General features: G+C 36.9%; 1 protein-coding gene across 2 annotated transcripts; it reads right to left on the bottom strand.

Annotated features, from left to right (window-relative positions):
* Positions 1–338: 338 nt before the first annotated feature.
* On the bottom strand, positions 339–11,034 carry LOC120073286 (Haloacid dehalogenase-like hydrolase (HAD) superfamily protein). 2 transcript variants are annotated; one of them, XR_005480714.2, is made up of 14 exons: positions 10,584–11,034; positions 8,899–8,948; positions 8,745–8,808; positions 7,628–7,676; positions 7,445–7,513; positions 6,389–6,450; positions 5,567–5,647; positions 5,194–5,348; positions 5,009–5,093; positions 3,596–3,739; positions 2,966–3,069; positions 1,686–1,961; positions 1,556–1,616; positions 339–841 (listed from the first exon to the last, which is right to left on the bottom strand). XR_005480714.2 is itself a non-coding variant. In XM_039026034.2 (12 exons), exons 1-11 carry the CDS (start codon positions 10,844–10,846, stop codon positions 2,967–2,969), a joined length of 1,125 nt encoding a protein of 374 aa, XP_038881962.1. In that variant the 5' UTR covers positions 10,847–11,034; the 3' UTR covers positions 1,425–1,961; position 2,966. The 2 variants fall into 2 exon arrangements, 1 of the variants encoding a protein (XP_038881962.1); XM_039026034.2 differs by lacking the exon at positions 339–841 and having other exon boundaries at positions 1,425–1,961.
* Between the last annotated feature and the right edge of the window lie 16,933 nt (positions 11,035–27,967).

Here is a 27,967-nt window from a genome sequence, read left to right as displayed (position 1 = left end):
GATTTTAAAGAATTCACCATTACATGTTTGCTGTGTGTTAACGATTTTAAGTTGTAGACGAATGATTTCGTGAAAGTTGTGAAATCAATCGTATAGTGACAAACAATCACATCATGATGGAAGATAGACAGATAGCGAGAGTGAGATCTATGTAGCGAGAGCGAGACAATTATCAAGAGTAATTCTTATAATCTCATACCGTGATGACGTCAACAAAATGTCAACTGATATTTAAAAAAAAAAAAAAAACCGGGTCATTTGGCATTATGGACCAAGATATTTGATCATTGGCCCAAATTTCCCTAGTATGAATAATTTTCTGTAACTTTTGTTAGGGATTTCTACATAAAATACCTAAAGAATAGGCACATACTACATTAATGTCTTGAACATTTCATTTTTTACAAAAAAAAAAAAAAAAAAAAAGACCTATTGGCATTTCTATTTTCACTAATATCAGTAGCTATTTACAATTTAGCCCTTAACTACGTTATATATATACATACACATGTATATACATGTATATACATACACATCTATATACATACACATCTATATATATATATAATTTCTCTCTCCTTCATGCATACTCTCTCCCCAATAATATATTTTATATATTCTCTCCCCCATAATTCACACTCTTTTCTCCTTCCTCCTCCTTCTCTTTTCTCATTCCGGCGGTGTGAGTTGCAGACGATAGACGATGACATGAGACGAATTGATGACTCGACACAAGATGACATGAATGACTTAGGACGAATCGATGGCGTGGACGACGTTAGACGAATCAACGGTGACGGGTTGAGCAGATTCGGTCGACATCACCGTGGGGCGAACAAATCTGGTCGACGATCGTTTATTTGACATAAATGAAGATATATTTCATATATTAGTTTATACTCTGGTTTATGTCAAGCATTGAGTCAATCTCTAATTTATAAATTGTAGTATATTTCATATATTGGTTAAAATATTTTCAAATACCTAACAAAAAATTCTAAGGTATATTTAAAATAATTATGAATCCGTCAAAATATTTTAAGGTATATTTAAAATAACCATTAATCGGTAAAAAAATAAATTGATATGTGAAAACCAACGTAAATAAAAAATAAAATTTCAATAAATGTATTCTTTTCAAATTGGAAAATAAAAAAATAAAATAAAATAAATGTTTTTTCTCTCTCTAATTGACAAATGAGAAAATTTATATTAAATACATTTTCTTTTCTTCCTTCATCATTGAGTAACTTTGAATATATATATATATATATATAAAAAGGATAAAACTCTTAAAAAATAATAGACTTTTAAAAAAATAATAATAAATTTAAAGATATTTATGAAAATATATGGTCAAGGCTTGTTATGTGAAAATCTCGTTTTTTTGTTATTTATCATGTTCGTGTCAGTGTTCGAAACTCACTCTCATAAAACTGCACCTTCTTTTCAAATTTTTGTTATTTCGTATGGGACCTTCATCAATGACCGACAAGAAAAATTAGGATTGACGAAAAAGAAATAAGAAGCTGCACGTAAGAAAGGATGATACTACCGTGAGAATGGTTTGGCCATAATTACAGCGCACAAGCTTACTGATGATTTGAATCAAACTCCTGAAATCGAAACAACCCTAAGTTCGAGTTTAACTAAATTGTTCGCAAAGTAAACGACTAACGGCATACCTGATTCCAGAGCGTTTTGATGAAGAGGCAAGGTGGAGAGGCTGCGGCAGGGCGACGTAGAGAGACATATAAGAAGAGAAAAAAATTGGCAGTGGAGGCGTACCGACAACCGACGAAGCAGCAGCACAGAGGGACAAGAGACAAATCAAATATGGCGTGGCGGAGGGGTTGGTCTCAGTGTGCAGCAAGAGGCGGAGACGCGGCGGACACCGCAGGGAGGGAAGGGAAGGAGCAGAAAGTAATTTGCCGATGGGATGGGTGCCACTCGACCGTGTCCTAGTTACACACAAAAGTTGGAATGTTTTTAAAAAATTAAGAACTCTTAACAAATTATTAAACCATTTAATGAAAAATAAAAGGAATTTGAGAAGAACAATGAAAAATATTTGGGTGTGGGTTGGGCCTTTTATGCATTCACTTCAATCACAAATAAGAAAAAAATTAAATAATGTAAAATTTATCACATGATAGCTTAAATCATTTAGGTAGGATTTCGAACAAACTAGATGCATGCAAATATATATATATATTTTAATTTCTTCTCTTTGTAATTAAAATAGATGCTTGGAGGTAAGTGTATTCCATGTATTACTCAAGGAGAATGGAAGAAATATAATATAGAAAAATTATGCAGGATAACTTCAAAAAGTATATGATAATGAGAGTTAGAAGGGAGTAACCGTATCCTTGTACTTACGATCAAACTAGTCCAACCGAAAATCAATTTGTTTCGAACAAACGTTTTATATTTTTACACAAACTAAAATGCTTATTATTTATATTTTTGTGACATTTTATTTTTCATATTTTATGTTTGACTTCTTTTTTTTTTAGGATATATTGGAAATGTTAGGCTGAAAATGTGAAAATTATTGATGAAAATTCAATATCCCAATCAGAAAAAACAAGTTTAAAAGGGCAAAGATATAAAATGATTTTCGAGTCGTCACATTAATTCAGCTGCCTTTTATAGATGTAATATAATAAAAGAGGGGCTTTGAGTTTACGCGAGGCCAATTACGCAAATAAAGATTCAAGAGATTTTTCTTTTTTTCTTTCCATAATGTATTTTATTTCTTCGTATTATTCTTCCAAAATAAAACCCTTTCTTTTATATTCTTCTCACCTCATTCTTCAATTTGAGGATTCAAAATTCCAAGAATTTAAGCCATAGCCATACGTTTAAGAATGGAATCATGAAAATAGTCGTGTAACAGTACAAGACATCATCTTAACAATGTGATTTAACGGTAATGAAGAGGCAGCGAGTAACAATGGACCTCAAGACCATGTCTTTTGCCGTAATCTGGTAATCGTTAAGCCACCGACACCAAAGCCATCCATTATAGCGTTTGCTGAAGGGAACTCAGCTCTCGATGTCAAACTACAAAGAAGCAAGCATGAAGTTGTTACATTACAAATAGAAATTGCAGATTAAGTTAATTGCTAAAAACGATATGGACAACAGTTTTTCTTTTTATCCAAGTCCCACTCAACTCAAGCAAAACTTTTCCTCAATCAGAAACAAAGTTGACAAGTTATATAATCAAGGAGTCTAGCCTCTTAGAGAAATGTAATGCTACTTTCTTGATATACCGTAGTGATGGAACCACTTTGAAAAGTAAAGAGCCTCGCCAGAGGTACCAGATCGAAAGCACAACTTCTCGTATGAAGCACGAAAGTGATTAGGTCACTTTAACCCAGAAAAGACAAGAGTGATTGAATATGTCAACTATGAGTCAGTTCAATATTCAATCCAGATCCTTGATGATATATTGACACAGATAGATTCTTAGTTTCATGCTATCACGGAAGAGGAAGAGGAAAGAGAAATGAAGATGGCATTCCAACAGTTGTATTCAAGAGTCATTGGTTCTAACCTAGCTCAAACCAACTACATTGGGGATTACCTGCTACGGAGCACAATACGCGGCATTCCTATTCGCTCAGCTCCATCAATCCCAGACTGGGTTCCTGCAATAAGGATGCAATTGGAAACAGGTGTGTCCGCAAGTTCTGCTCCAGCACGCAATGCACATATGATCTTGTCCAAACTTTTTTTTAAAAAAATGAAGTCATATTAGATAATGCACACGATAATGCTTTTTGTAACCAAAATATATCATGTTAAACATTGCTGTCAAATAAACCAGCAATTCAATTATTCAAAATAAATTTCTAAGATTTGTGCACATATCATGACAGCTGCAAAGTGCAACCATAGGACAGCAATGTTTAATTGGATTTCCCCCTTATAAGAAACAACTTCTCATTGATATAATGTCAAGGAATAAATGTTCAAGGAATACCAACTCTCCAAAGAAGTGAAAACAAAGAAAGAAAACAAAAAATTAGTGACAATCACAATCAAATAAAAATCGACCATGAGATAACATTTAATGAACAATAGACTATTCCAAGATTCTTGCCGTCTGAGAACCATACAATTCTTAGACCACATAATGAAGCTACTAAAAATGTCCCATGAATACTACAAAGTTGACTACCAAGATACATGTGCATGTATGTGTAAGTTAATAAGATTGAAAAGCATGCACAACACGTATTTTTGTGCAGAGGTAAAGTAGAAGGGTTTCAAGAACCGCAACATATCTTTTTTCTATAACCATAAGTCAATCGAACCATTGGTCCATATTGGTTACTTCTATTGCACTTCCATTGTTTGCATTGTCTTCTAACACTCGTTAATTTTCATCGGTGGGCATTTTGTACGACAGAAGGTGAAAGCAGCTGTGAAACTAAGTTCAAGAGGAGAGGATGAAAAGTTAGTGCTATCTCTCTCTCACTTGGTAGCTTCCTCTCCATCCCATGAGATCAGATACCAGGACTGGTAAGTTGTAAAAATCCAGGAGCTTTTCTCTTTTTAAACTCTACACGACTTCTCGAAAATTGACCAATCAAGCTAAACCACAAATGAACCTCTCCAAGAAATTAAGGTTAACAAAACAAGAATTTCTTCCAAAGTTTCAAGTCCTCAGAAATATGTGTTATGTTATGTGAGTAGGATTGGACCTCAATTTATCCACTTCCTTTTTGTCATGTTCCTTTTCAAAAAATGCATGCCAATCAATTCAGTGTTAGATGGTGCCTCAATGCCTAGAAGACTTGAAGTATCGAATGATTGCAGGCCCTACATGTCATCATAGTCAGTTGGCCATTAACAAGAAAATTATAATAACAATAACAATAATAATAACAACAAAAGAAACAAAAACAAAAACAAAAACAAAAACAATTACAACACAGGAGTAAAAGCATATCATTATCTACATTCACTAACTTCATTTAAAAAACAGACGGACCTTTCAGATGAGGTAGTATTTATCTCGACACTCAACTTCAGTGCCGATGCAACCTTCTTGGCTATCCTTTGTTTCTCAGCAGAAGCTAGCCCGTCAAGCAAGAATACAGCCCTTCAGTATCCAACCTTCAATATTTAAATTTGGAAAAACAGAAAGCATGTCAACCAACATTGAAAAAGGACTACCTGCCTTCATTGCTTCCTTAGCTAGTTCCTCTTCCAAACCTGACTGCTTTGCTTGACCACGCACAAATTCACTATATAAACTCTGTCTTGTCTCCTCATTCCCAACAATCTTTACTTTGGATATTCTCTCAGGTCCAAGCTTAGTGATGATAGATCTAACAATTAAGCAACGCATTTTGGAAATCTTAGCTTTAAAATTGAGATTGTAAAATTATTTATTCAAAAAAACAAAAACAAAACAAAACAAACAAACAAACAAACAAACGATCAAGCAAACAAGAACAATGTGACAAACATTCTATAAATTGTGTGAAACAGACTTTTGATCCAAGTTTTCGACTGTGGTATTACTTTAATGGTAACAGGAATATACCTAGCAATTTCTTCTCCACTCTTGCTGTAGGCTGTGAGAATAATCACAGGTATTCCCTCGTTATAAGCATTGTCAATGAAACTGCAGAAATGAAATGTAGCTCCATTTAATAAAAGAAACAATCAAGAGTGATTTGTAGACACAATTTGATAATTGACAACTTTTGATATCAACTACTATTGTACGTGTAATCTCATTCGAAGTGAAGAGTAGAAAGTGACTAGCGACCATGCATAACATGATATTGAGCAATATCTGAAATGTTAGATGTGAGTTAAACCGTATATGCATAACATTATATTGAGCAATATCTGAAACTGTGCCTAAAATTGTATCTTCCCTTACAAAGCTCCTAACATTTATAGATTGATAAATGACAAATGAGTTTCTAAGAATAGTTAATTTCCCCAATTTTCATAACATATCAAGGGTAAAATCCTTACATTTCGTGGAATTTCATAAGCCAATTTCATTTAACGAGGATTTTGATTTAGCTTAAGCTAAACTTGCTAATATGTCTGCCTATTTCATCTCTCTATCTCCTGATGCTGCAGCCAAGAAGATTGATAAGCTAACTAGGACTTCTTCGGGAAAGATCCCACTCTTGCAGGTCATGGTCATTTGAACTAAATGAGCATTAGAGATTCACTCCTCAATGATTTCATTAGCAATAAGTGGATTATCAATTTTCCAACACTCCATCCAAGCATCATTGGAAAACCATATATTTCCACTCGAATAAGAAATAGAGGCCTTCAAATTAAAAATAGAAGGATTAATTAACCATGTACCATTCAAACAGGATGCAGTTCAGAGACTTACTCTTCAACTCCAGGCCGGAGTGGCAAACTTTGTGAGACCATCAATTCATCTGATGCCTTTTTCTGCCAACAATGGATCAAAAAAATGTTTCTTCATATTTTAAAATAAAATAAATTAAAATAAAAATTAAGAGAGAGCGAGAGAGAGAAAGTGTTGCTAGCATAAATGTGTATTGATAACAGTATTACTCACAAGAGGAATGCCATAACAAATAAATATAACGTATAACAAAATATTTCTATTCTAAAAAAAGAGTTACAGATGGAGAGGGGAGAATAGGGACATGCAAACCAACTTATGCACCAGAAGAGATCAACGAAAAATAAGACCTAGATGCGACTGGCTAATCCGGGGGGGAAAGACAGATAATGAGGAAACAGACTGCATAAATGGGAATCCACAACGAGAAAGACAGACGACCGAGAAAGAAAGGCTCCACTTTATAAGCATTTATATTCGAATCCAATATCAACTAGATCATAAATTCGTGTTTTAGATCACTAATTCACTGGCAGGTCCTCTCTTCACGAGGAAAAATGCCATCAGGTAGTATAGAAAGGGATCATAAAAGATACTTTTAGGAAAGGGATACAGGGTCCTATACATATGGGAGTGAGTTGGGATTATCAAGGCTAGATGTTTGTTTCTTACAATAAAGTTCTTTAATTATCCAATTTTTCTTTTATCATTCATCCAATTAAAAACCTTTGTCAAGAAATTCATGGATGTCAGGAATTGAAAGGATGGCAAATCCTCATCACAAGCTTTTTTACCAAGTACATTTCAATACAATATATGCTATTTAGAAAAGACATGACAGAGAAGGGAGACGAGATTAACCTAATGGTTAAACCCTCTTCTTGTGAGGAGAGGAGGAAACTTAAAGATATATAGGTAAATTTTACAGAACTGGAAATTTCTTAATATAAGCAAATATCTTCGAGAAAAAGAATGATTATGAACTTCTCTTTGAATTACCTGCCTAAGGGAACCTACAATCAAGCGCCTGAGCAACAATTGCCAGATATTTCATTCATATATGGTCTATAGAAGTACCTTTTCTCGCAGAACACTTTTAATAAATGATTCCTTCTCATTCGTTGGTAGTGAAGTCGGCCAACCAATCTATAACGAAGAGAAATGCTTTTACCGACTTAAAAAAGTGTTACATAACCAAGGGGAAAAAAACAATGACCAAAAATAATAGTTCATAACTCCAAAACAAGAAAAGAAACTTACACGGTTAAAATACATAATCAGCATCCGTTCCTCATTAGCAGCATTCTTCCTGTGAAAGAAATTAATCTTAACTCACAATAGTGATAGAGCCTTTATTAGAATATGCTGTGCCGCTGTACCAATTAGAGTTCTGGAACATGTACATTTATTCTCTTCAATGATCTTTTGTTTTTTATTACAAATTGGCTGATAACCTCTTCTCTATTTTCCATAATCATCTGTTAGAAGAAGAGACAAAATTTCTCTGGCTCGACTTTATCAAAAGTTTTCTGCGGTGCACATGGTCAGATAGAAACCTCAAATTGTTTGTGTAGATTTTGAATCTTTTATGGGCACCCTCTTTGTTGCAGCTTCTTGATGTAGGCTTCGTAGAGCCTTTTGTAATGATTCTCTAAATTATATTTTGACTAATTGGAGGGCTTTCATGTAACCTCCCGTGGTTTAGGCGTCACCTTTCCTCCCTTTTCGCTTGTATATTTCATTGATTTATAAATATCTTATTCCACACACACACACACACAAACATCCGAGAGGTCTACATTACGGGTAGGTATTACAAGGGATCCCAAGTCACTCACACACAATCCCTGTCCCATACAAAATAACTCGCTTTCACATGCACCCTTTGCTCTGACAACTAACAATTTATGCCTTACATAACCAACCTACAAATCAACACACAAGACTTCTTACTAAATTATGTAAAATGGATGGAGGTTTTCCCGCTCCTATCAGATAGGTAATTTAAAATCCACCAACTTCAACAATATGTAGTCAGAAAAACAAAGACAACTAAATTTTGTTAAATTGAAAAAATCAAACTTGAGTTGGGGGGAGAGAGAGAGAGAGGGAGAGAGAGAGAGAGCAAAGTTACAAGTTTTTTCTATGAGAAACAAATTTCATCGAAGAAATTAGAAATATAAAGTTATAAGTTCAACGTAAATGCTCATTATTGAAATATTGTTGCAATGATTCAAAGTTTGATAAGTTTGAGGGAAAAAAGTGAATATAATCTTTAAGATGCCAAATTTATCATATATTCGATTAGTAAACAAAACAAATATGAAACCACAATGACATGCTTTCAAAATATAGATAGTATCAACAAGAGTTACACCTGACGAGGTCTGAATATACAGGCTCAGTCCAATTTGCACAGTCAAGTCCAAGCTTGCGAAATGCTGTCAGCACAAAGTTAGATAATGATAATCCAAAACACATAAATCCCAGTCAAATTAACAGGATTCAGATAGGTATGAAAACTTGTACACCTTCATTGAAAGCTTGGCGATTAGTTGAGCGATATGCATCCACAAGAACTCTGGAAGGAAGGAAGAAACAAGTTAAGGGAAGAAACTCTAACCTTACTTGGCTCATGAAACATTACAAACTTAGAGAGCATAAAAACATTAATTGTTTATTATGTCAAATCACCTAAACAATATTGTCCAACAACCCAAACTCAAATCAATGCAGCCTTGAGCCTATCTTCTCCCTGCCAACATCATGTTCACACTTTGCTTTTTCTTTTTTAACTTTTATTATCAATATTTTTCTTTCTTTCTCTTGGTTTATCTGCAGAAGCTTTTATGGGCAACACAATCATCAAAACTAAAAAGGAACTTCATACATATCCGATCAAGATTTTGTAAAAGGAAAGGTTTAGTCATCCAAATGTATGTTTAGAAAAATAAATACCTTCTTGGTCTACTTTAACAGTTGGACACAGACAAGGGCCCGTTTTAAGTGATTGGTAGAGTGAAAGGCACATGGCCACAGCCTAAGATGAGTGATCCAGTACTTGATAGGTTCTTCTTGGTGAAGGCTTATTAGAACTAATTGTTTATCTTGTATATTTAGTTATTTGGAAAATTTTCACAGGTAGAAAAAATGTCAAACTATTTATAGAAATAGCAAAAAAAACATTGATGACACTTTTAGACTACTATCAACGTCTATCAGTAATAGACTTATATAAGTTTCTATCACTATAGTATCATTGATAGACTTCTATCAATTTCTATCACTGATAGACACTTATTAGACTTCTATCAACCTCCATCAATGATGGACTTCTATTAGTTTCTATCACTGATAGACAATTATAGACTTCTATCAACGTCTATCAGTGATGGACTTGTATCAGTTTCTATCTGATGAAATTCTATCAGTTTCTATCACCGACAGACACTTATAAACTTCTATCAATTTCTATCATAGAATATTAAATTTTGTTATTTTGTGTATATAGTTTTCCTTATTTTTCTATTTTTTAAAATACCCTAGTTATTTCCCTCATGTGAAGCAGGGATGTGTAGTTAAAACGGTTTATTCCTAAGGAAATCTAATCATTTTTCAAGTCTGAATCAGATATCTTCCCTCTCCTAAAAACAATTATTATTATTAAAAGGAAAAAAAATAAATCAGAGAACTTTCCCACTTTCTGATTCTTTAAAGTTCATGTACCGTTTATGGCGGATAACGTTGTCTCTATTGATGAAAGTGCTTGTCTTTGGATTGACTTCTACCATTTTTTTTTTCGTTCAGATCTACAAATGAGGGAAGACAACCAATCTTCCAGTTTCCATACTTGGGCCGTTCGAAAGATCGTAGGTCCAATAATTTAATCCTGTCTACCGAATTTCAGATGGTGTCCAATAATGGCCTAAATGTTTCTTTGATTTAACATGCCAACAAGATAAAAAGACGCGTATGGTCAGGAACGTGCTAAAACTAAAGAGCGTACAGAATTTAAACTGCAAGCAGTAAACACACTGATTTAGAAGTTTGAAGACACGGGCGAACGTCTTTGCAATTAAACACTGGCTAGGTATTTGTCTAGTACTTATCCATAAAGAAAAGAAGCAGACTCAGATAAACCGAATAATTCAAACCACGAAGAATGAGTAAAAAGATTGAATGAATGGATTAAAAAGAACAATTGAGGGAAAATCACCCTTCAACTTCAAGAAGAACCGCGAGTTCTTGGGTCGAGTCATTGTTAGAACGGCTGGAACTGCTGAATGCTGTTAATCTTGTAATTCGTAAACTCTTTCCGGTGAAATTGTAGTTTTTCGAGAAAACAGAAAGACGCGGAGAAGAAGACGGATAGAATCTGCTTGGTGGCTGTTTAGGAATGACATTGGAGTATGAGCAATTGCAAGTTGTGGTTCTTTTGATAGGATGAGTATGGAGTATGGAGGAGGAGGTTAGTTCCATGGCAGTTGTTGAAGGTTTTAGAGCGCAGCTCCGATGCCCTTCGTGCCGTTTTCACTACTATTTTAGTATTTTTATTTCCCCTTTGCGATCCGTCCACACTCAGATTCTGGGAAATAAACACTTCGACTCCTGTCGTTTACCGTGGATCAGTCAAATTAATTGACCAATTTGTGTTTGTTATCTGAAAACAATAATTTAAGAAATGGTTAGGTAAAATTAGAATAATATCGTGTGAGTTTTTTTAATTTAGTGTATCCAGTAAGGATGTCGAACTTTCAAAATTCGACTTCCATCCATTACACCTTCCTTTTTTATTTTATTATTTATTATATTCCACCTCACTCATTTTGTTATTATTTTTTATCATCTTCTTAATTTAACTCTAAGAAATATCATATAAAATAATATCTCGTTCACGTTTTCTTCCATAATTTAAAAATAATAAAGTGTAAATTAAAATATTCATATTAATACAACTATTATCTCATTTATATAAAAATCAACATGTCCCACAAGGCGAATGTCGTCGATTTCGAGCTGGTTGTCGTCGTCGACTTTGAACTTTGGGTTGCTTTGGTTCCTCTTGATGTTGCTCTGGTACCTCTGTAGGTGCTTCATAATATAAATATTTATTATGCTCTCCACGACCGCGACCATGTCCATGCACGTATGAAGACGATGGACCAGCTTCTTAATCCTAATATCCTGAACCAAATGCTGGCATCATCGTCATTGGACTAGCATAATCAGTTTGGCTCTGCGTCTGCATCATAGGGGAAATTCTTCTACATTGTGGGCAACCTCATCGAACTCATCTTCTTCTTCTCGAACGGGTCCTCTACGTCTAGGAGCTGGTGGAGGAACAATAGGTATATCGTACATATAATGTATCTCCTCCATATAGCTCTGGTTGTCACTGCATATAACAAGAACCTGGTTCAGATCATTCGCAACATCACGAAGTCTACTATTAGATAATATAAAACAGTTAGATAATATTTAAAATAGATTCAAATTAAAAATAATTAAATAATATTCATTTATTTACCAAATGACCCACAACTGCTCCCGGACGAATAACGTAGCGCTTTGTGATATTATTATATCAGTTGATGTAGTTTTAAGTGACATCCCTGTCAAAATGCTCAATATAAACCCTTACTGCAATAAATCTTGCACGATAGTGCCATTGTACTACCAAATGTGTAACTGTTTCAAACCAATCTCTAGTTCTTAAGACAATGTCATACAGTAGGGGTTCAGTATTACAAGGCGATGGGACATCCTACTGAAAATCGAATTGTCTCACCACCCTATCAAGAAAATGTCACTCACCAATGTGAAAATATATGAGGACTTATCGTCTGCCATATGTTTTGACCATTTGTACAGAAAATTAGGCAAAGTGTGCATAACAAGTTTGTAAGACTCCTAAATAATCTAAAACACAAAATATTATATTGAAGAACATTAAAGACAAATACAATAAAAATTTGTATAAAATAATCAATTTGGTTCAGTATTAATGTACTTGATCAGGTTGAAGCAGATTAAACATATATATATACTGGCTGATTACATGTGTGGTTGTCCTAGTCACACGAAATTTGTCTCTCCATCTAAATTTTTAAATTGATAATTTAGATTCTGAATTAACTAGATCAGCCATATAAAAATTAAATTGAATTAAAAATAACATACCGAGAACCATAGGCTCGTCCAGCTAACTAAGTATCATTTACATGTTGTACTTGTGGAGCCATTGTTGGAAATCGCTCCCAAGTCCATAGTTAAAAAAGTATTAGAGGCCTAGCTATCTTGTGAACTTCAGGTTTAGTTGCTTTGCACAATTGTCTATACAACCATGTCAAACATGCTCCATCCCAAGAATACTGTCTCGCGTCATTGAGGTTAGCTAACAATGGCAGGAACATCAAGTGAACAAAATGACTTGATTTGTCGGAAAACAGACTTCCACCCATCATTTGCAGTATATATGCGCATGACGATTTCCTCGTCTGCATCATCGAAGAGCTCACAGAATTGTACCCCTAACCATATGAAACTTAACCTTGATCCTTTAATTTTATCGGCAGGTGGGGTCACATCGAGGTACAATTGACAGATTTGTAACCAGTCATCATACATCACTCTAGAGACTGGTCCACTGTCAATAGGTAACCCGAGCAACACTTCTATGTCCTGTAGAGTGATAGTGCACTATGCAATGGACATATGAAATGTATGTGTCTTAGGCCTCCATCTCTCGACCAATGTTGTGATGAGATGTCAATCTAATTGAATGAATCCTAATCTGGCAACTTTATAAAATTCAAATGTACGAAGTAGTAGTAGTATTCGAGGGTGGAGTGGGATAGTTGCTGAACAACTGCCTCTCCATGTCTGCAAGATATTTCGCCAGTGTTACGATCTTGCCATAAGACAGTTGATTGATGAATGGATTGGTCATACAAAACATCAGGATCAATAGGTCCTGAATTTAAAGCCATGATCTAAAATTAAAAAATATATATTTATTTCTCAATTAAATAATGTACAACTTAATTAAAAGAACAATGTACAACTTTATAAATTATAATAACAAAATTAAATATACAATAAAAGTATCATCTACACAGTTGAAATAGTTTTACAAGATAAAAAATATTAATAATAAATCTCTAACTATCTCGAGCCTATCTTAGTAATGAAGGACACTTCCTTTGATTATGACCTAACTGATTACAAAACCCACATCGTAGTTAAGTCCTTGGTTTTGACCAATCCATCTCGTTATGGTAACGTGAACTCTTGTCTACCAGGTTTTCTCAACGACGATGAGTGAACATGTAAGATGGGTATATTAGGGTGCGTGATCCAGTAATCTTCATGCGGTACATGTTGAAATTGAGGAGAGTAACATCCAACATACGTTGACAATTTATAATAGTCATTAAAAAAATATTTGTAGTTCATGTTAAAATGTGAGCAAACAACCATAAAATGCGAGCATGGAATGCCAAACGCTTGCCACTTGTTACATGTACGGTATCGCTCGGACCCGTTTAGCCTAAATATTTCAACATTTTCTCATTTAGCATCGAGGCTGTGGCGTCCGATCTTCACATGAAACACACCTTTTGTTGGGGTTGATGCCCTAAACTCTCGTTGGGTCCTGTAGTTTGTAAACACTTGTATTGAACAAACGCTTGTGATGTAATAATATATTCACCATTATCTATGAAAAATATGATATTTTATTTGCTTTACCACAAACCATAAACTAAGATCCATGGTTGTCATTGTAACTTAAGCATGTATGTGGAGACATACAAATGGATCATGCCTTAAGTGATAACCAAAATGGTCTGTGGTATATGGATATAGGAAGGAAACCTTATCTTGGTGACACTACGGATGTGGCCCGTTTTGTAGATTGTTACAAGTATTGTGACGTGCTACAGATGGTTTGATCCTGATCATTCATGTGGAGACATGCAAGCGGGGGCGTCTTATACAAAGGAGTTTGTATAAGATCAAACCATAAAGTGTATAGTCTCGTTATATAACGTCGTTCATGATAGGGACTTCACTTCACTAGGATGAGCATAGGTAACATGACCTTAATCCTGAGTGAGTTGGGAACTTCTACCTTTGAGGGTGGTCATTTGATTTGCATGGGTGCGAGTGGCCAGATCCGTGGATCAAACCTACCACTTTGGGGATTCATCTGATTGGGGAGCTGGAAACTCAGCTATACAAGATGAAATTCACTCATTCCCCAAAGCAAGGGTAAGTAGATAGATTGCTCCCTTAAGGGCTAATTTTGGGGTTTGAACGATGTGGTGCCACATACCTTCTCATGGCTCGTGAGGTTCCACTCATAGTAGAACTATGATGTATTGTTCATTAGAGGGATCAGGTAAGGAGTTGAATGTAACTATAGGGGAAAAACGGTAAATTGGCCCAACTGTACTTACAAGCATCTGTGAAGGGTTATCGTACTATTGACTAGTTATATTCGATGGGCAAAAAATTATATCTGTGATGAGAAGAGTGCAGTTGTCGGTCTTTAACGGAGTGCCCGACAGTTACGGATGGTGGATCTCGTGGCTAAAGAGTTTAGCCAGCTATTCACGTACTGTTGAAGGTTCAAGCTAGAGGTTCAGAAGGTCCCCTTGGTAGCTCAATGTATTCAAGTTAGGAATCAGGTTTTGGGTCAGTTTGAAGTGTTCAAATTGACAAGAGGGAATTTGATTATATATGATATGATTAAACTGGTTCGATTATATATGATATAGTTGACATGATGTATGAAACACATTAATTGGAGGAAAAAATGATATAAATACGATTTATATTAAATAAAGGAGAAAAGGGCTATGGTTTCAAACTATAGGTTATAAATATAATATGATAAGTTAGTTATTATATTTATTTATAATTAAAACAATTATGAGATAATTATTTGTGGTTTCTCTTTAACCATGCGTGAAAGTGGAAGATTTTATTCAGTTTTCATAACTGAAAAATAAAATGATGTTTTCATTTTGGATGAGAATCATTGAATCGCTTCATATCAAGTATACTGCCTATCGTTAAGCTCACAAGAGCCTACACGACAACTTCAAGTGTTTGTCTAAACGATCGTGTACACGCGCCATTATCTAAACGATCATGTAGCATTTTACTAAACGATCGTGTGGCTAGCGAGTTTCTCTAAACGATCAGACCTGTTTTACTAAATGATCAAACACAAGTCTATACGATAGACACATTACTCTTCCACTTGCTTAATTCTTTGAGTGCGATCGCTGTTTCCTCCTTCCCTCTACCAAATCCAACAGAGCCCACACCTCCTGGATTCTCACTCTAATAATACCAAGGTCACTAAGTGGTGGTGTCCGAGAGGTTGCTTGTTCATGGAGAAGACTGCTTGTGTGCTAAGCGACAGCGAGAGATTTGGGAAGATGTTTGCAGTGACAACGAGAGGTTGCTGGTCTCAGTTTTTCACGAGAGCGAGAGAAAAACAGAAGAAACATTCTTCAAAGGTATGTCTGTCATTCCTTTGTATTTAATTTATCATAGCATGTCGTAATTTGTTATGAAATGCATAACTTGTTCATATGATTGTTAATGCTTGTAATTCTGTCACAATGAATTTGGAACGATCTTGTTTCCACTCATAGTTTCTCTTTGATAAGAGTTCCTTCGATTGGTGTATAGAATAACATTTACATTCTTGGTGGATGAAGCATGTCTACATTCTGTTTGAGTGTTAAATATGTTTGTGGATGTGGATTAATGGAGTTTTCTGGGATGGTTGCCTTTGGTTGTTGAATTCTTTTACATTCAAAGCTAATTGTAAAGGCCTTTGTGTTTTTTGGGCATATTAACTTGCTATTGAGTTTGTAATTCAAAGTGTTTAAGTTAATGTGAGTCGTTCATGATGAAGCTTCAAGGCAAGGAGTTGCATGTTACTTCGAGGAAGAAGAAGACCAATCGTTGGCCAGATTGTTAAACGATGGGGTAAGCGATCGTTGAGTATGGGATACTCGACAGCAAGGTGAATGTGCGTGCACTAAACGATTGTGTAGTTTAGCAAGCGTCATCGCTTAGTCACTGACTACACGATCGCGTAGTAAACGTTACTTAAGTGCTTGCTTTATGATCGTTTAGACAATCGTGCTTCACAGCAACGTCGTCATCTAAACGATTGTTTAGACTTGCGCGTTTAATATTAGTGTGCTAAACGATCAAGTAGCCTCATGCTTTATCACAATGTAAATGGTACTTGATCGTAGCTAAGCGATCGTGGATACTCGACCAGTTTACTAAACAATTAGGGAGGCTTCGCCTGGACAGTTTAAGACTCGGTTCGCCTGTAAACCGGTTTGCTCGATGGATTAATGTAATAGATAAAATTTAATTTTTGATTTTTAAGGCTAAATCATCCCAGTCTATTAGTCTGTGATGAATGTACATAAGGTGTATGTTTGATTATATGTCATATGGTATGCCATATAGTTGAAATCCCACCTTAGGTTATACATTGGTCATGTATCATCTCTTATTGTAAGTGTTATAATATGGTAGTTTGCATGATTTAAATTATATAAGAGCATGCTCATGCATCATATAATATAGTTATATTTATGCATGCATTAAGCATAGACATGCATCATCTTTATATTATAAGTGTTATAGTATAAGGGTGTATGGAAGCATGTTTTCTTAGTTCATTACCAAGTATATAAGAGTTATATATAGTAATGAATGGACATTGCATGAAGCATGACACATAGGTTGAATTTATAAGAGTTATAAATACTTAGTTGTGCATGGCAATGGGAATGGATTTTGGTTGTTTATTTTATAAGTGTTATAAGGGAAATTAGAACTAAAATCTATAAGAGAGACATATATGCGAACTTAGGCTTGAATCATGGTTTTAAAAGAGTTTTAAAACTTGGTGGAGATAGACCTAAGATCACGGTTTTAATGAGATTACAACCTAAAGTTTAATCTTTTAATCAGTTTAATAGGATTAAATTGACTAATAGAAGATTAAATATGTAGCAAATCTATCTACAAGAGACCTTTTGTCTAAGGCAGGTTCTGTCTATGCTGGGGTAAGCTGACAGAAACGGAACACCCCTACCTGGGAACCTACCTTAGAAAGGTGAATTAGATAGATTTGATGCATGCATGCAAATTTGAGGATAGTCCATTAAAGTGTTTAATGGGACTTGACTTGAACTTGTTTAATTTCAAAGACAAGAGTTGTTTTTTAGCAAATTAAACTGACTTAAATAAAATCAATAGCTGAATTGTCTAAGTTAATAAACCCCTAGGTAGAACATTTAATGGGAGGCATTTGGGGTATATGATACTTCACTTAAACCTTTTCACGTTTTTCCCTTTATGTTCACACCATGAGATCTATCCTCGGCCTCGTGGCACCCTGTGAGTATCCCCCTAAAGGATGGTGTTTGGGTAGGTCAATATCAAGGTGTATGGAAAGAATGTTCATAGTAAGTGGGAGTGGGACGTGCGATAGCATATCCCACGGTCTCTTTTATTAGGTTGGATAACGTTTCTGTGTATTGCCTCAAGGCACTCTGGGAGTGTCCCCCTATAGGATGGCAGTTTTGCATGAATCTTTATCTAATCTCCTGTATAGAATAAGGTCGCTTTAGTCTATTGTCCTAATCTTCTTTTTCCCTACGGTAGAAGCATCAGGGCGGGACTCTAGGGCAAAAAATGATGGGATACACTTATGCGAAATCTTTAAAGGTTATCAGTTATGGACCAAAAAATGGTGAATGTTAGGGTCAATTACAAGAGTTGTTTTTCCCTAATGGTTAAGAGTGTCTCATCCCAGTGAAGAGGCATCTAATCACCCCATCAGTGACTTTTATCTTGCCTCGTTGGGGCATCATTGTAAAATAGATGTCTTTTCACTTAGGGTACATGGAAACTATTTTGAGGTTAATCCTAAGAAGTTGGAACCACGGTCGAGGTTATGCCTCTTTGTAGGCTACCCCAAAGGTACACGAAGGGGTTAGTTTTATGATCCGACGAAAAATAGGGTGTTTGTTTTAACGAATGCTACTTTCCTGGAGAAGGATCATATAAGGGAGCACAGTCCACGAAGTAAAGTCGTGTTGCGTGAGCGTTCCAATGAAACTACTGAAACTTCAACAAGAGTTGTTGAAGAGCCTGTTTCATCAGCAAAAGTTGTTGATGGGAGTTCATCTAGTAGGTCGGTTCCACCTCAAGATTTGAGGGAACCTCAACGTAGTAGGAGGGTTGCGAACCCGCCTGTCCGTTATCTAGGTTTCACAGAAATCCTTGCTATGGTAGCAGATGGTGACGTTGAGGATCCGTTGTCTTATCAAAAGAAAATGGGGGATGTAGAACGAGATGAATGGGTCAAGGTCATGGATCTCGAGATGGAGTCGATGTACTTCAACTCGGTATGGGATCTTGTAGATCAGCCTGAGGCGATAAGACCTATAGGTTGTAAATGGATCTACAAACGCAAATGGGGTGCTGATAGGAAGGTACAGACCTTCAAGGCTCGACTTGTGGCAAAGGGTTATACCCAAGTAGATGGTGTCGACTATGAGGAGACTTTCTCACCTGTTGCCATGTTAAAGTCGATCTGCATCCTCTTGTCCATTGCAGCTTATTATAATTATATGATCTGGAAAATGGATGTCAGACGGCCTTTCTGAATGGCAATCTTAAATATACCATTTACATGGTGCAATCCAAGGAATTCATAGCCCAAGGTCAAGAGCAAAAGGTTTGCAAGCCGAATTGGTCCAATTATGGGCTGAAACAGGCGTCTTGATCTTGGAACATACGGTTTGATACAGTGATCAAGTCGTATGGCTTTGACCAGAACGTTGATGAACCTTATGTCTACAAGAAGATCATCAACGCTTCAGTAGTCTTCTTAGTGTTGTACGTAGACAATATACTACTCAATGGGAATGATGTAGGTCTATTGACTGCAGTTAAGAACTAGCTAGCGACCCAATTTCAAATGAAAGATTTGGGAGAGGCTCAGTTTGTTCTAGGTATATAGATCTTTGGGGATCGTAAGAAAAAAGTGCTAGCATTGTCTCAGGCATCGTACATTGACAAGATGTTGCTCAAGTACTCGATGTAGGACTCCAAGAGGGGCCTACTGCCGTTCTGGCATGGGGTCACTTTGCCTAGGGACATGTGTTCTAAGACGCCTTAATAGGTTGAGGAGATGACACAGGTCCTATATGCGTCTGTCGTTGGCAGTTTAATGTACGCGATGTTTTGTACTCGTCCAGATATCTGCTATGTTGTGGGCATAGTCAGTAGGTATCAATCTAACCTAGGCCAGAGTCACTAGACCGTAGTGAAGAACATCCTTAAGTATCTTCGGAGAATGATGGACTACATGCTCATGTATGGATCAAGGGATTTGATCCTTACTGGATACACAATTCTGACTTTCAGACTGATAAGGACTCTCGCAAGTCCACATCAGGGTCAATCCTTACTCTTAACGGAGGAGCTGTAGTGTGGCGAAGCACTAAGCAGCTATGCATCATCGATTCCACTATGGAGGCGGAGTACGTAGCGGCTTGCGAAGCTGCTAAGGAGGTCGTTTGGCTCAGAAAGTTCTTGATAGAACTGGAAGTTGTTCCAGATATGTCTAGGCCTATTACCCTATATTATGATAATAGTGGGGCAGTGGAAAACTCCAAGAAGCTAATGAGTCACAGGCGTGACAAATACATAGAGTCGAAGTATCATCTGATCCGCGAGATAGTGCATCAAGGGGACATGATCGTCACAAAGATCGCTTCAGAGCACAATGTTGCTGAAGCGTTTAAGAAGGCTCTCACATGTACAGTGTTTGAGGGTCACCTTCAGAGCATGGGTCTATAGGATCGCCCTCGGCTGGACTAGAGCAAGTGAGAGATTTTCTTGTGTTGGGCTTTTATACCCTAGTTTATTGTTTTGTACTAGTTTCATGTACACCCCACTTCGCTTTAGGACAAGTGGGAGATTGTTGGGGTTGATGCCCTAAAGTCTCGTGTCCTGTAGTTTGTAAACAGTTTGTACGAACGCTTGTGTTGTATAATATAGGATATTTACTTCACATATTGATTTTACTCAGTTGTATGTTTTATTTGCTTTACCACAAACCAATAAACATAAAATCCCTGGTTATCTGTATGTAACTTAAGCATGTATGTGGTGACATACAAGTGGATCATGTCTTGAGTGATAACCAAAATGAACTGTAGTATATGGATATAAGAGGGAAACTTTATCCTGGAAACACTACGGATATAGCCCGCTTTGTGGAATGGACACAAGTATTGGGACTTCCCACAGATGGTCTGATCCTGATCATTCGTGTAGGGGATATGCGAGCGGGAGTGTCTACAAAGAGTTTGTATAAGACCTGACCACGAAGTGTTAACGTCACATTATATAACACCGTTCATGACAGAGACTTCACTTCACTAGGATGACTATAGGTAACATGACCTCAATCCTGAGTGAGTTGGGAACTCCTGCCATTGAGGGCAGTCCTTTGCTTTGTATGGGTGCGAGTGGCCAGGTCGTTGATTCAAATCTACCATTTTGAGGATTTGTCTAATTTAAGCTACACAAGATGAAATTCACTGATTCCCTGAGGCAGGGGCAAGTAGATAGATAGCTCCCTTAAAGGTTGATTCCAGGGCTTGAACGATGTGGCGCCACACACCTTCTCTTGGCCCGAGAGGTGTTCACACATAGGTGGACTATGTTGTATTATTCATTAGAGGAATAAGTGGTACTTAAGGAGTGAGATGTAATTACAGAGGCAAAATGGTTAATTGGTCCAATTGTACTTACGAGCATATGAAAAGGATCATCGTACTCATGATTGGTTATATCCGATGGACACAGAAATATATCCGTAGTAAGAAGAGTTCAGCTGTTGGTCTTTAGTGGAATGTCTGGCAGTTAATGGATGGTGGATCTCGTGGCTAAAGAGTTTAGTTAGCTATTCACGGACCGTTGGAGCTTCGAGCCACAGATCCATTAGGTCCCCTAGGTAGCTTGGATAAAGTCGAGAATCAGTGTTTGGGTCAGTTTGAAATGTTCAAATTGACAAGAGGGAGTCCGATTATATATGATATAATTGAACTAGTTAATCATATATGATATAATTGACTAAATGTATGAGATACATTATTTTGGAGGAAATTAGATATAAATCTGATTTATATCAAGTGGAGGAGAAAGTACTATAGTAGATATGTGATATCAAACTATAGAGTAAGAATATAATATGATTATATTCATTTATTATTAAATTGGTTAATTATGGGATAATTTGTTGACATATTCTCCTCAATTATGCGTTAGTGGGAGCAGCCATGTTCGGTTATGGTAACTAAAGAATAAAATAAAAATTTGTTTCATTTTGCAAAAGTTTGAAAATTTGCAATCGGTGTGGAAACGTAAATGATCGCCTAGCTTGAGAGCCTATACAATAGATTCTCATTGTCTAAACGATTGCCCATTTTCCCTAAACGATCGCTTAGCTTGCTGCATTTTCTAAACGATCGTATACCTATTACTAAACGATCGCTTAGTAAAACCTACATGATCGTATAGCTTTGTCTAAATGATAAGCATCCCTACTATACGATAGCTATCCTCATCTCTCTCACTTGCTTATCGTCTACACGATCAGCTTTTTCTCCTACCTCTACCAAATTCACCAAAGACTACACTTTGGATTCTCATTCCGAGAATACTAAGGGCTCCAACTGGTGGTGTTGTCCCCGCTGCTTACTTGTTCGTGTTTGTTCGTTTGTTGCCATTCGTGTAGACGATCGTGCTGCCAAAGCCGACTGATTTGCTGGGCGATAGAGATCGTAGAAGTTCATCCACTGCATTTGAGTTCGAGATTGAAGAGAGTCTTCAACTGGTATGAGAATTCATTCCTTTGTACTTTATTTATCAAATCATGTCGTTAATTGGTGTTAATTTACATAACTATACGTTAGAATGTATGTGTTATATTTCAGTCATGATGAAATCGAAAAGATCCGAGTGCGCTTATGGATACTCTTTGTTAAGAGTTCCTTCAGTATGTAGATGATATCCTACTCATTGAAAATGATGTAGGCCTACTAACATCGGTTAAGAACTGGCTAGTGACCTAATTCCAAATGAAAGATTTGGGAGAGGCTCGATTTGTTCTTGGTATTCAGATCTTTTGGGATCGGAAGAACAAAGTGTTAGCGCAGTCACAGGCATCGTACATTGACAATATGTTGTTCAAGTACTCGATGCAGAACTCCAAAAGGGGCCTACTGCCTTTCAGGCATGGAGTTACATTGTCTAAGGAAATGTGTCCTAAGACACCTCTAGAGGTTGAGGAGATGAGACGGGTCTTGTATGCATCTGTCGTTGGCAGTTTGATGTATGCAATGTTGTGCACTAGACTGGACATTTGTTATGCTGTGGGGATTATCAGTAGATCTTAGTCTAATTTAGGACATTGTCACTGAACCGCCATCAAGAATATCCTTAAATATCTTTGGAGAACGAAGGACTACATGCTCGTGTATAGATATAAAGATTTGATCTTTACTGGATGCACGGACTCTGACTTTCAGACTGATAAGGATTCTTGGAAATCCACTTCAGGCTCAATGTTCACTCTTAGCGGATGGGTTGTAGTGTGGTGAAGCACTAAGTAAGGTTGCATCGCCGACTCCATGATGGAGGCCAAGTATGTAGCGGCTTATGAAGCTGCTAAGGAGGTCGTTTGGCTCAGGAAGTTCCTGACTAACTGAAAGTTGTTCCAGCCATGTCTAGGCCAATCACCTTCTATTTTTATAATAGTGGTGTTGTGGCAAACTCCAGGGAGCCTAGAAGTCACAAGCACGACAAACATATAGAGCGGAAGTATCATCTCATCCGTGAGATAGTGCTTCAGAGCACAACATTGCTGACCCATTTACAAAGGCTCTCATGGCTACAATTTTTTAGGGTCACCTTCAAAGCATGGGTCTACGGGACCGCCCACAGCTATACTAGGGCAAATGGGAGATTTTTATACTAGGCCTTAGTGCCCTAGTTTATTGTTTTGTACTTGTTGTTATGAACACCCTACTCGCTTTAGAACAAGTGGGAGATTGTTGAGGTTGATGCCCTAAACTCTCGTTGGGTCATATAGTTTGTAAACACTTGTATTGAACAAACGCTTGTGATGTAATAATATGAGATATTTTATTCACCGTTTTCTGTGAAAAATGAGATGTTTTATTTGCTTTACCACAAACCAATAAATTGAGATCCATGGTTGTCGTTGTAACTTAAGCATGTATGTGGAGACATACAAGTGAATTATGCCTTAAGTGATAACCAAAATGGTCTGTAGTATATGGATATAGAAGGGAAACCTTATCCTGGTGACACTACGGATGCGACCCACTTTGTAGATTGTTACAAGTGTTGTGACGTGCTACAGATGGTCTGATCCTGATCATTCATGTGGAGACATGCGAGCGGAGGCATCCTATACAAAGGAGCTTGTATAAGACCAGACCACGAAGTGTATAGTCTCGTTATATAACACCGTTCATGACACAGACTTCACTTCACTAGGATGGCCATAAGTAACATGACCTTAATTTTGAATGAGTTGGGAACTTTTGCCTTTGAGGGTGGTCCTTTGATTTGCATGGGTGCAAGTGGCGAGATCGCCAACTTAAACCTACCACTTTGGGGATTCGTTTGATTGGGGAGTTGGGAACTCAACTACACAAGATGGAATTCACCCATTCCCTGAAGTAGGGATAAGTAGATAGATTTCTCCCTTAAGGGTTGATTCTGGGGCTTGAACAATGTGGCGTCACACACCTTCTCATCGCCCGAGAGGTGTCCACTCATAGTAGGACTATGACGTATTGTTCATTGGAGTGATTAGTGGTACTTAAAGAGTTAAATGTAACTACAGGGGAAAAAAAGGTAAATTCACCCAGCTGTACTTATGAGCATTTGTCAAGGATTATCGTACTATCGACTGGGTATATCCAATGGACACAGAAATATATCTTTGGTGAGAAAAGTGCAGCTATCGGCCTTTAGTGGAGTGTCCGACAGTTAACGGATGGTGGATCTCATGGCTAAAGAGTTTAGCTAGCTATCACGTACCGTTGGAGCTTCAAGCTACAGGTCCAGAAGTTTCCCTTGGTAGCTCAATGGATTCAAGTTGAGAATCAGTTTTTTGGTCAGTTTGAAGTGTTCAAAATGACAAGAGGGAGTTTGATTATATATGATATGATCAAACTGGTTCAATTATATATGATATAGTTGACATGATATATGAGATACATTAATTGGAGAAAAATCATATAAATACGATTTATATCAAGTAAAGGAGAAAAGGACTATGGTTTCAAACTATAGGTTACAAATATAATATGGTAAGTTAGTTATTATATTTATTTATAATTAAAACAATTATGAGATAATTGTTGGTGGTTTCTCCTTAACCGTGCGTGAAAGTGGGAGGTTGTATTCAATTTTCATAACTGAAGGATAAAATGAAAAGTATTTTCATTTTGGATGAGAATCGTTGAATCGCTTCATATCAAGTACACTGTCCATCGTTTAGCTCACAAGAGCCTACACGATAACTTCATGTGTTTGACTAAACAATGCGATCGCTATTTTACTAAACGATCACTTAGCATTTTACTAAACAGTGCCATTATCTAAATGATCACGTAGCATTTTACTAAACGATCGCGTGACTAGCGAGTTTCTCTAAACGATCGTGCATATTTTCTAAACGATCAAGCACAAGTCTATACAATATACACATTACTCTCCCACTTGCTTGGTCATTCAATGCGATCGCTATTTTCTCCTTTCCTCTACTAAATCCAACAGAGCCCACATCTCTGGGATTCTCACTCCGAGAACCAAGTTCACTAAGTGGTGGTATCCAAAAGGCTGCTTGTTCGTGGAGAAGACTGTTGGTGTTCTAAGTGTCATGGTCATGCTTGTCCAAGGCCTGTTGCCCATAATTGCATGCCCAATCCTACCCCATTTTATCATGTTTTCATGTTATGTATTGCATTAGTTAAGTTAGTTTGCTTTCCTTGTATTTTTTGTTGTAAGTGGCCACTCTCCCTTTTGCATATGCAAGGGTGCCAGTTGGCTTTTTATTCAGAATGCACTATATGGGGATAAGACTAACCATCACTTCCCCATATTCGAAGTAGTAAATTATAAAGTCGTTGTTGTTGCTCATTGCTTTCTAGCCTACTACAGTATTTCTCTTCTCTACTCATGCAATAAAAAATGCTTGCGAAAACCTTTTTCTCCAAACCCATTTTCTAAAATCGTTTTCTCTAAAATGGCAGTGGAGGTTGCGAAAGGCACTCGGTGTGCTATCGGCATTCCGTATTCAGATTGGTTGACTTCTTCATGAGTGGAAACAAGTGCCACACAATCTCTAAGAGAAGCTTCCAAAAGTACGATTGTAACAGTTGGTATTAGAGCTAAGTCGGTTCACAGAGGGAAAAATCAGCAAATATGCCAGCGACAAAGAACTTGAACAAGTCCCATTTGGACAGGCTGGTAAGATGGAAGAGAAAATGCTCTATTTGAGGGAAGTCTCTAATAGTATTCGTTTCTTGGAAACTCGATTGCAAGAAGTTGTCGAGAAAGCCGACGGAATTGATGCAGTAGTTGGCTGCCTAGACGGGTTACCCGTCAGAGAACTGATGATGAGGGTGGAGACCCTAGAGATAAAGGTTGCACAATCCAACAATTTTGAACGTAGGGATAGCTCAACGAATCTGTTGCCCACATATAGGAGCGCGTCGAAGAGTTAGACGCCTCACAGGAAGTAATAATTCGGATGGTAACTGATCTGTCAGAAGATTTTCGATCAGCCCTTGACGGCATTAGAGCCAAGATTGCAGATGTGAATACGAGGGTGAATCTCACCATTCGAGCTGTAGGAACCCAGGTCCCATCTGGGGGGAGCAATTCAAGTGAGTAGGATAAAGATCTCAGAACCAAAACCCTTCTGTGGGGTGCGGGAAGCGAAGGCTTTAAAGAACTTTATCTTCGACCTTGAGCAATATTTCAAGGCGACGAACACCATCACAGAGGAGTCGAAAGTCACACTAGCGACCATGCATCTAGCTAAAGATACAAAGCTATGGTGGAGATCATGATTTGCGAACATACAATAAGAGCATTGTACGATAGATACCTGGGATAAATTGAAACAATAACTTCGTTCACAGTTCTTTCCTGAGAATGTCGAGATTTTAGCTCGACAAAAAATCCAAGAGTTGAAACAAATGGGCAACATCTGGGAGATGTTAGCAATTTGCTTACATACAAGAAGGGTGTTGTACTTTATATTTACTAGATCTTGCAGTCTATTTATTAACTCTTTCGTGTGCGTATCTGAATGTTTACTCCACTTAGTATTATAAATATGCTTGAAAAAATTGTTAATAACATATATAATATTACCGAGTGTATTTATCTTGATGCTCTAAAGCAACTCTTATTTATTCTCTTATTTTTTCGAAATAATTTACGTACTGAAGAATGTTATTTAGGCAAGAGAATTTATCGGTAACATTCGATCTCTTTTAAGGACACCATTTTTCCACTCTGATAGATTTGTCGTCATCCACCCACATCTGAACCCTCCATCACGTGCTTGAGTCCATTGCTCTATACGAATCTTGTAAAAAAAAAAACTTAAACTGCTCCGATTTATTCCTTCAATGTCTTCAATGGCTTTGTTAAACTTTCGAATTTGAAATTGACACCCGACACGATAAACATAAATTTTTAGTTTATTAATTTTGTATTTTTTTTATTGAAGTTGCTGATGATATGTCGTAAGCAGAAACGATGGTGACATTTTGGTCCCATCCAATAATTTGCTGGAGTGTTCACTGTTGCGATGATGCCAGCATGTCAATCTGAAATTAAACATACCTCTTCGTGTATTACAATTTCTCTCAAGTGTTTCAGGAATCATCCCCATGAGGCTACAAACTCCTCATCTACAATGGTGAACGCAAGTGGAAGAAGATGCCCGTTCGAATCGACTGACGTAGCAATCAGTAAATTTCCTCGATATTTTCCATACAAGTGGGTACCATCTATCTGAATTATCGATCTACATTTATTAAAAACTTCTATACAAGGACCGAATGCCTAAAATACAGAAGTTAGGATAGCATGGCCTTTAGTAAGCGTTTCTTTCACTTTCCATTCTACACGTGCTTCAGGATTGGTCTGCTTAACCATATACAGCCACCTAGATAACAATTTGTATGATTCATCCCAGTCACTGAACACTTTAGCCAATGCTTTTCTTTTGCCCTCCCACACCCTATGGTAAGGAACATGATATCCAAATTTTGATTTTATGTCGGATTGCAGTTGTGCCACGCTGATAGATAGTTTTTCTCTTACAGCATCACAAAACTCTATGCAATCATTGATGAATCGAACTACACATGACTTTGACTCAGTTTTGGATAAAAACATGTATGTTGCTCAACATACTTA

This window comes from Benincasa hispida, chromosome 3 (assembly GCF_027475165.1).
Source record: "Benincasa hispida cultivar pf3 chromosome 3, pf3_genome.v1.1, whole genome shotgun sequence".
Classification (NCBI taxonomy): Eukaryota; Viridiplantae; Streptophyta; class Magnoliopsida; order Cucurbitales; family Cucurbitaceae; genus Benincasa; species Benincasa hispida.
The sequence above is the reverse complement of the archived record's forward strand: the minus strand, read 5'-3'. Positions and strand labels throughout refer to the sequence as shown.

What these genes read in the sequence shown, in the direction of transcription:
- LOC120073286 (XM_039026034.2), bottom strand. Translation starts at nt 10,846, where the DNA reads ATGGAACTAACCTCCTCCTCCATACTCCATACTCATCCTATCAAAAGA. An exon ending in TCGCCAAGCTTTCAATGAAG is followed by an intron (nt 8,809 to 8,898) that starts GTGTACAAGTTT and finishes TTGTGCTGACAG; the next exon opens with CATTTCGCAAGCTTGGACTT. An exon ending in AAAGTGTTCTGCGAGAAAAG is followed by an intron (nt 6,451 to 7,444) that starts GTACTTCTATAG and finishes CATTGTTGGCAG; the next exon opens with AAAAAGGCATCAGATGAATT.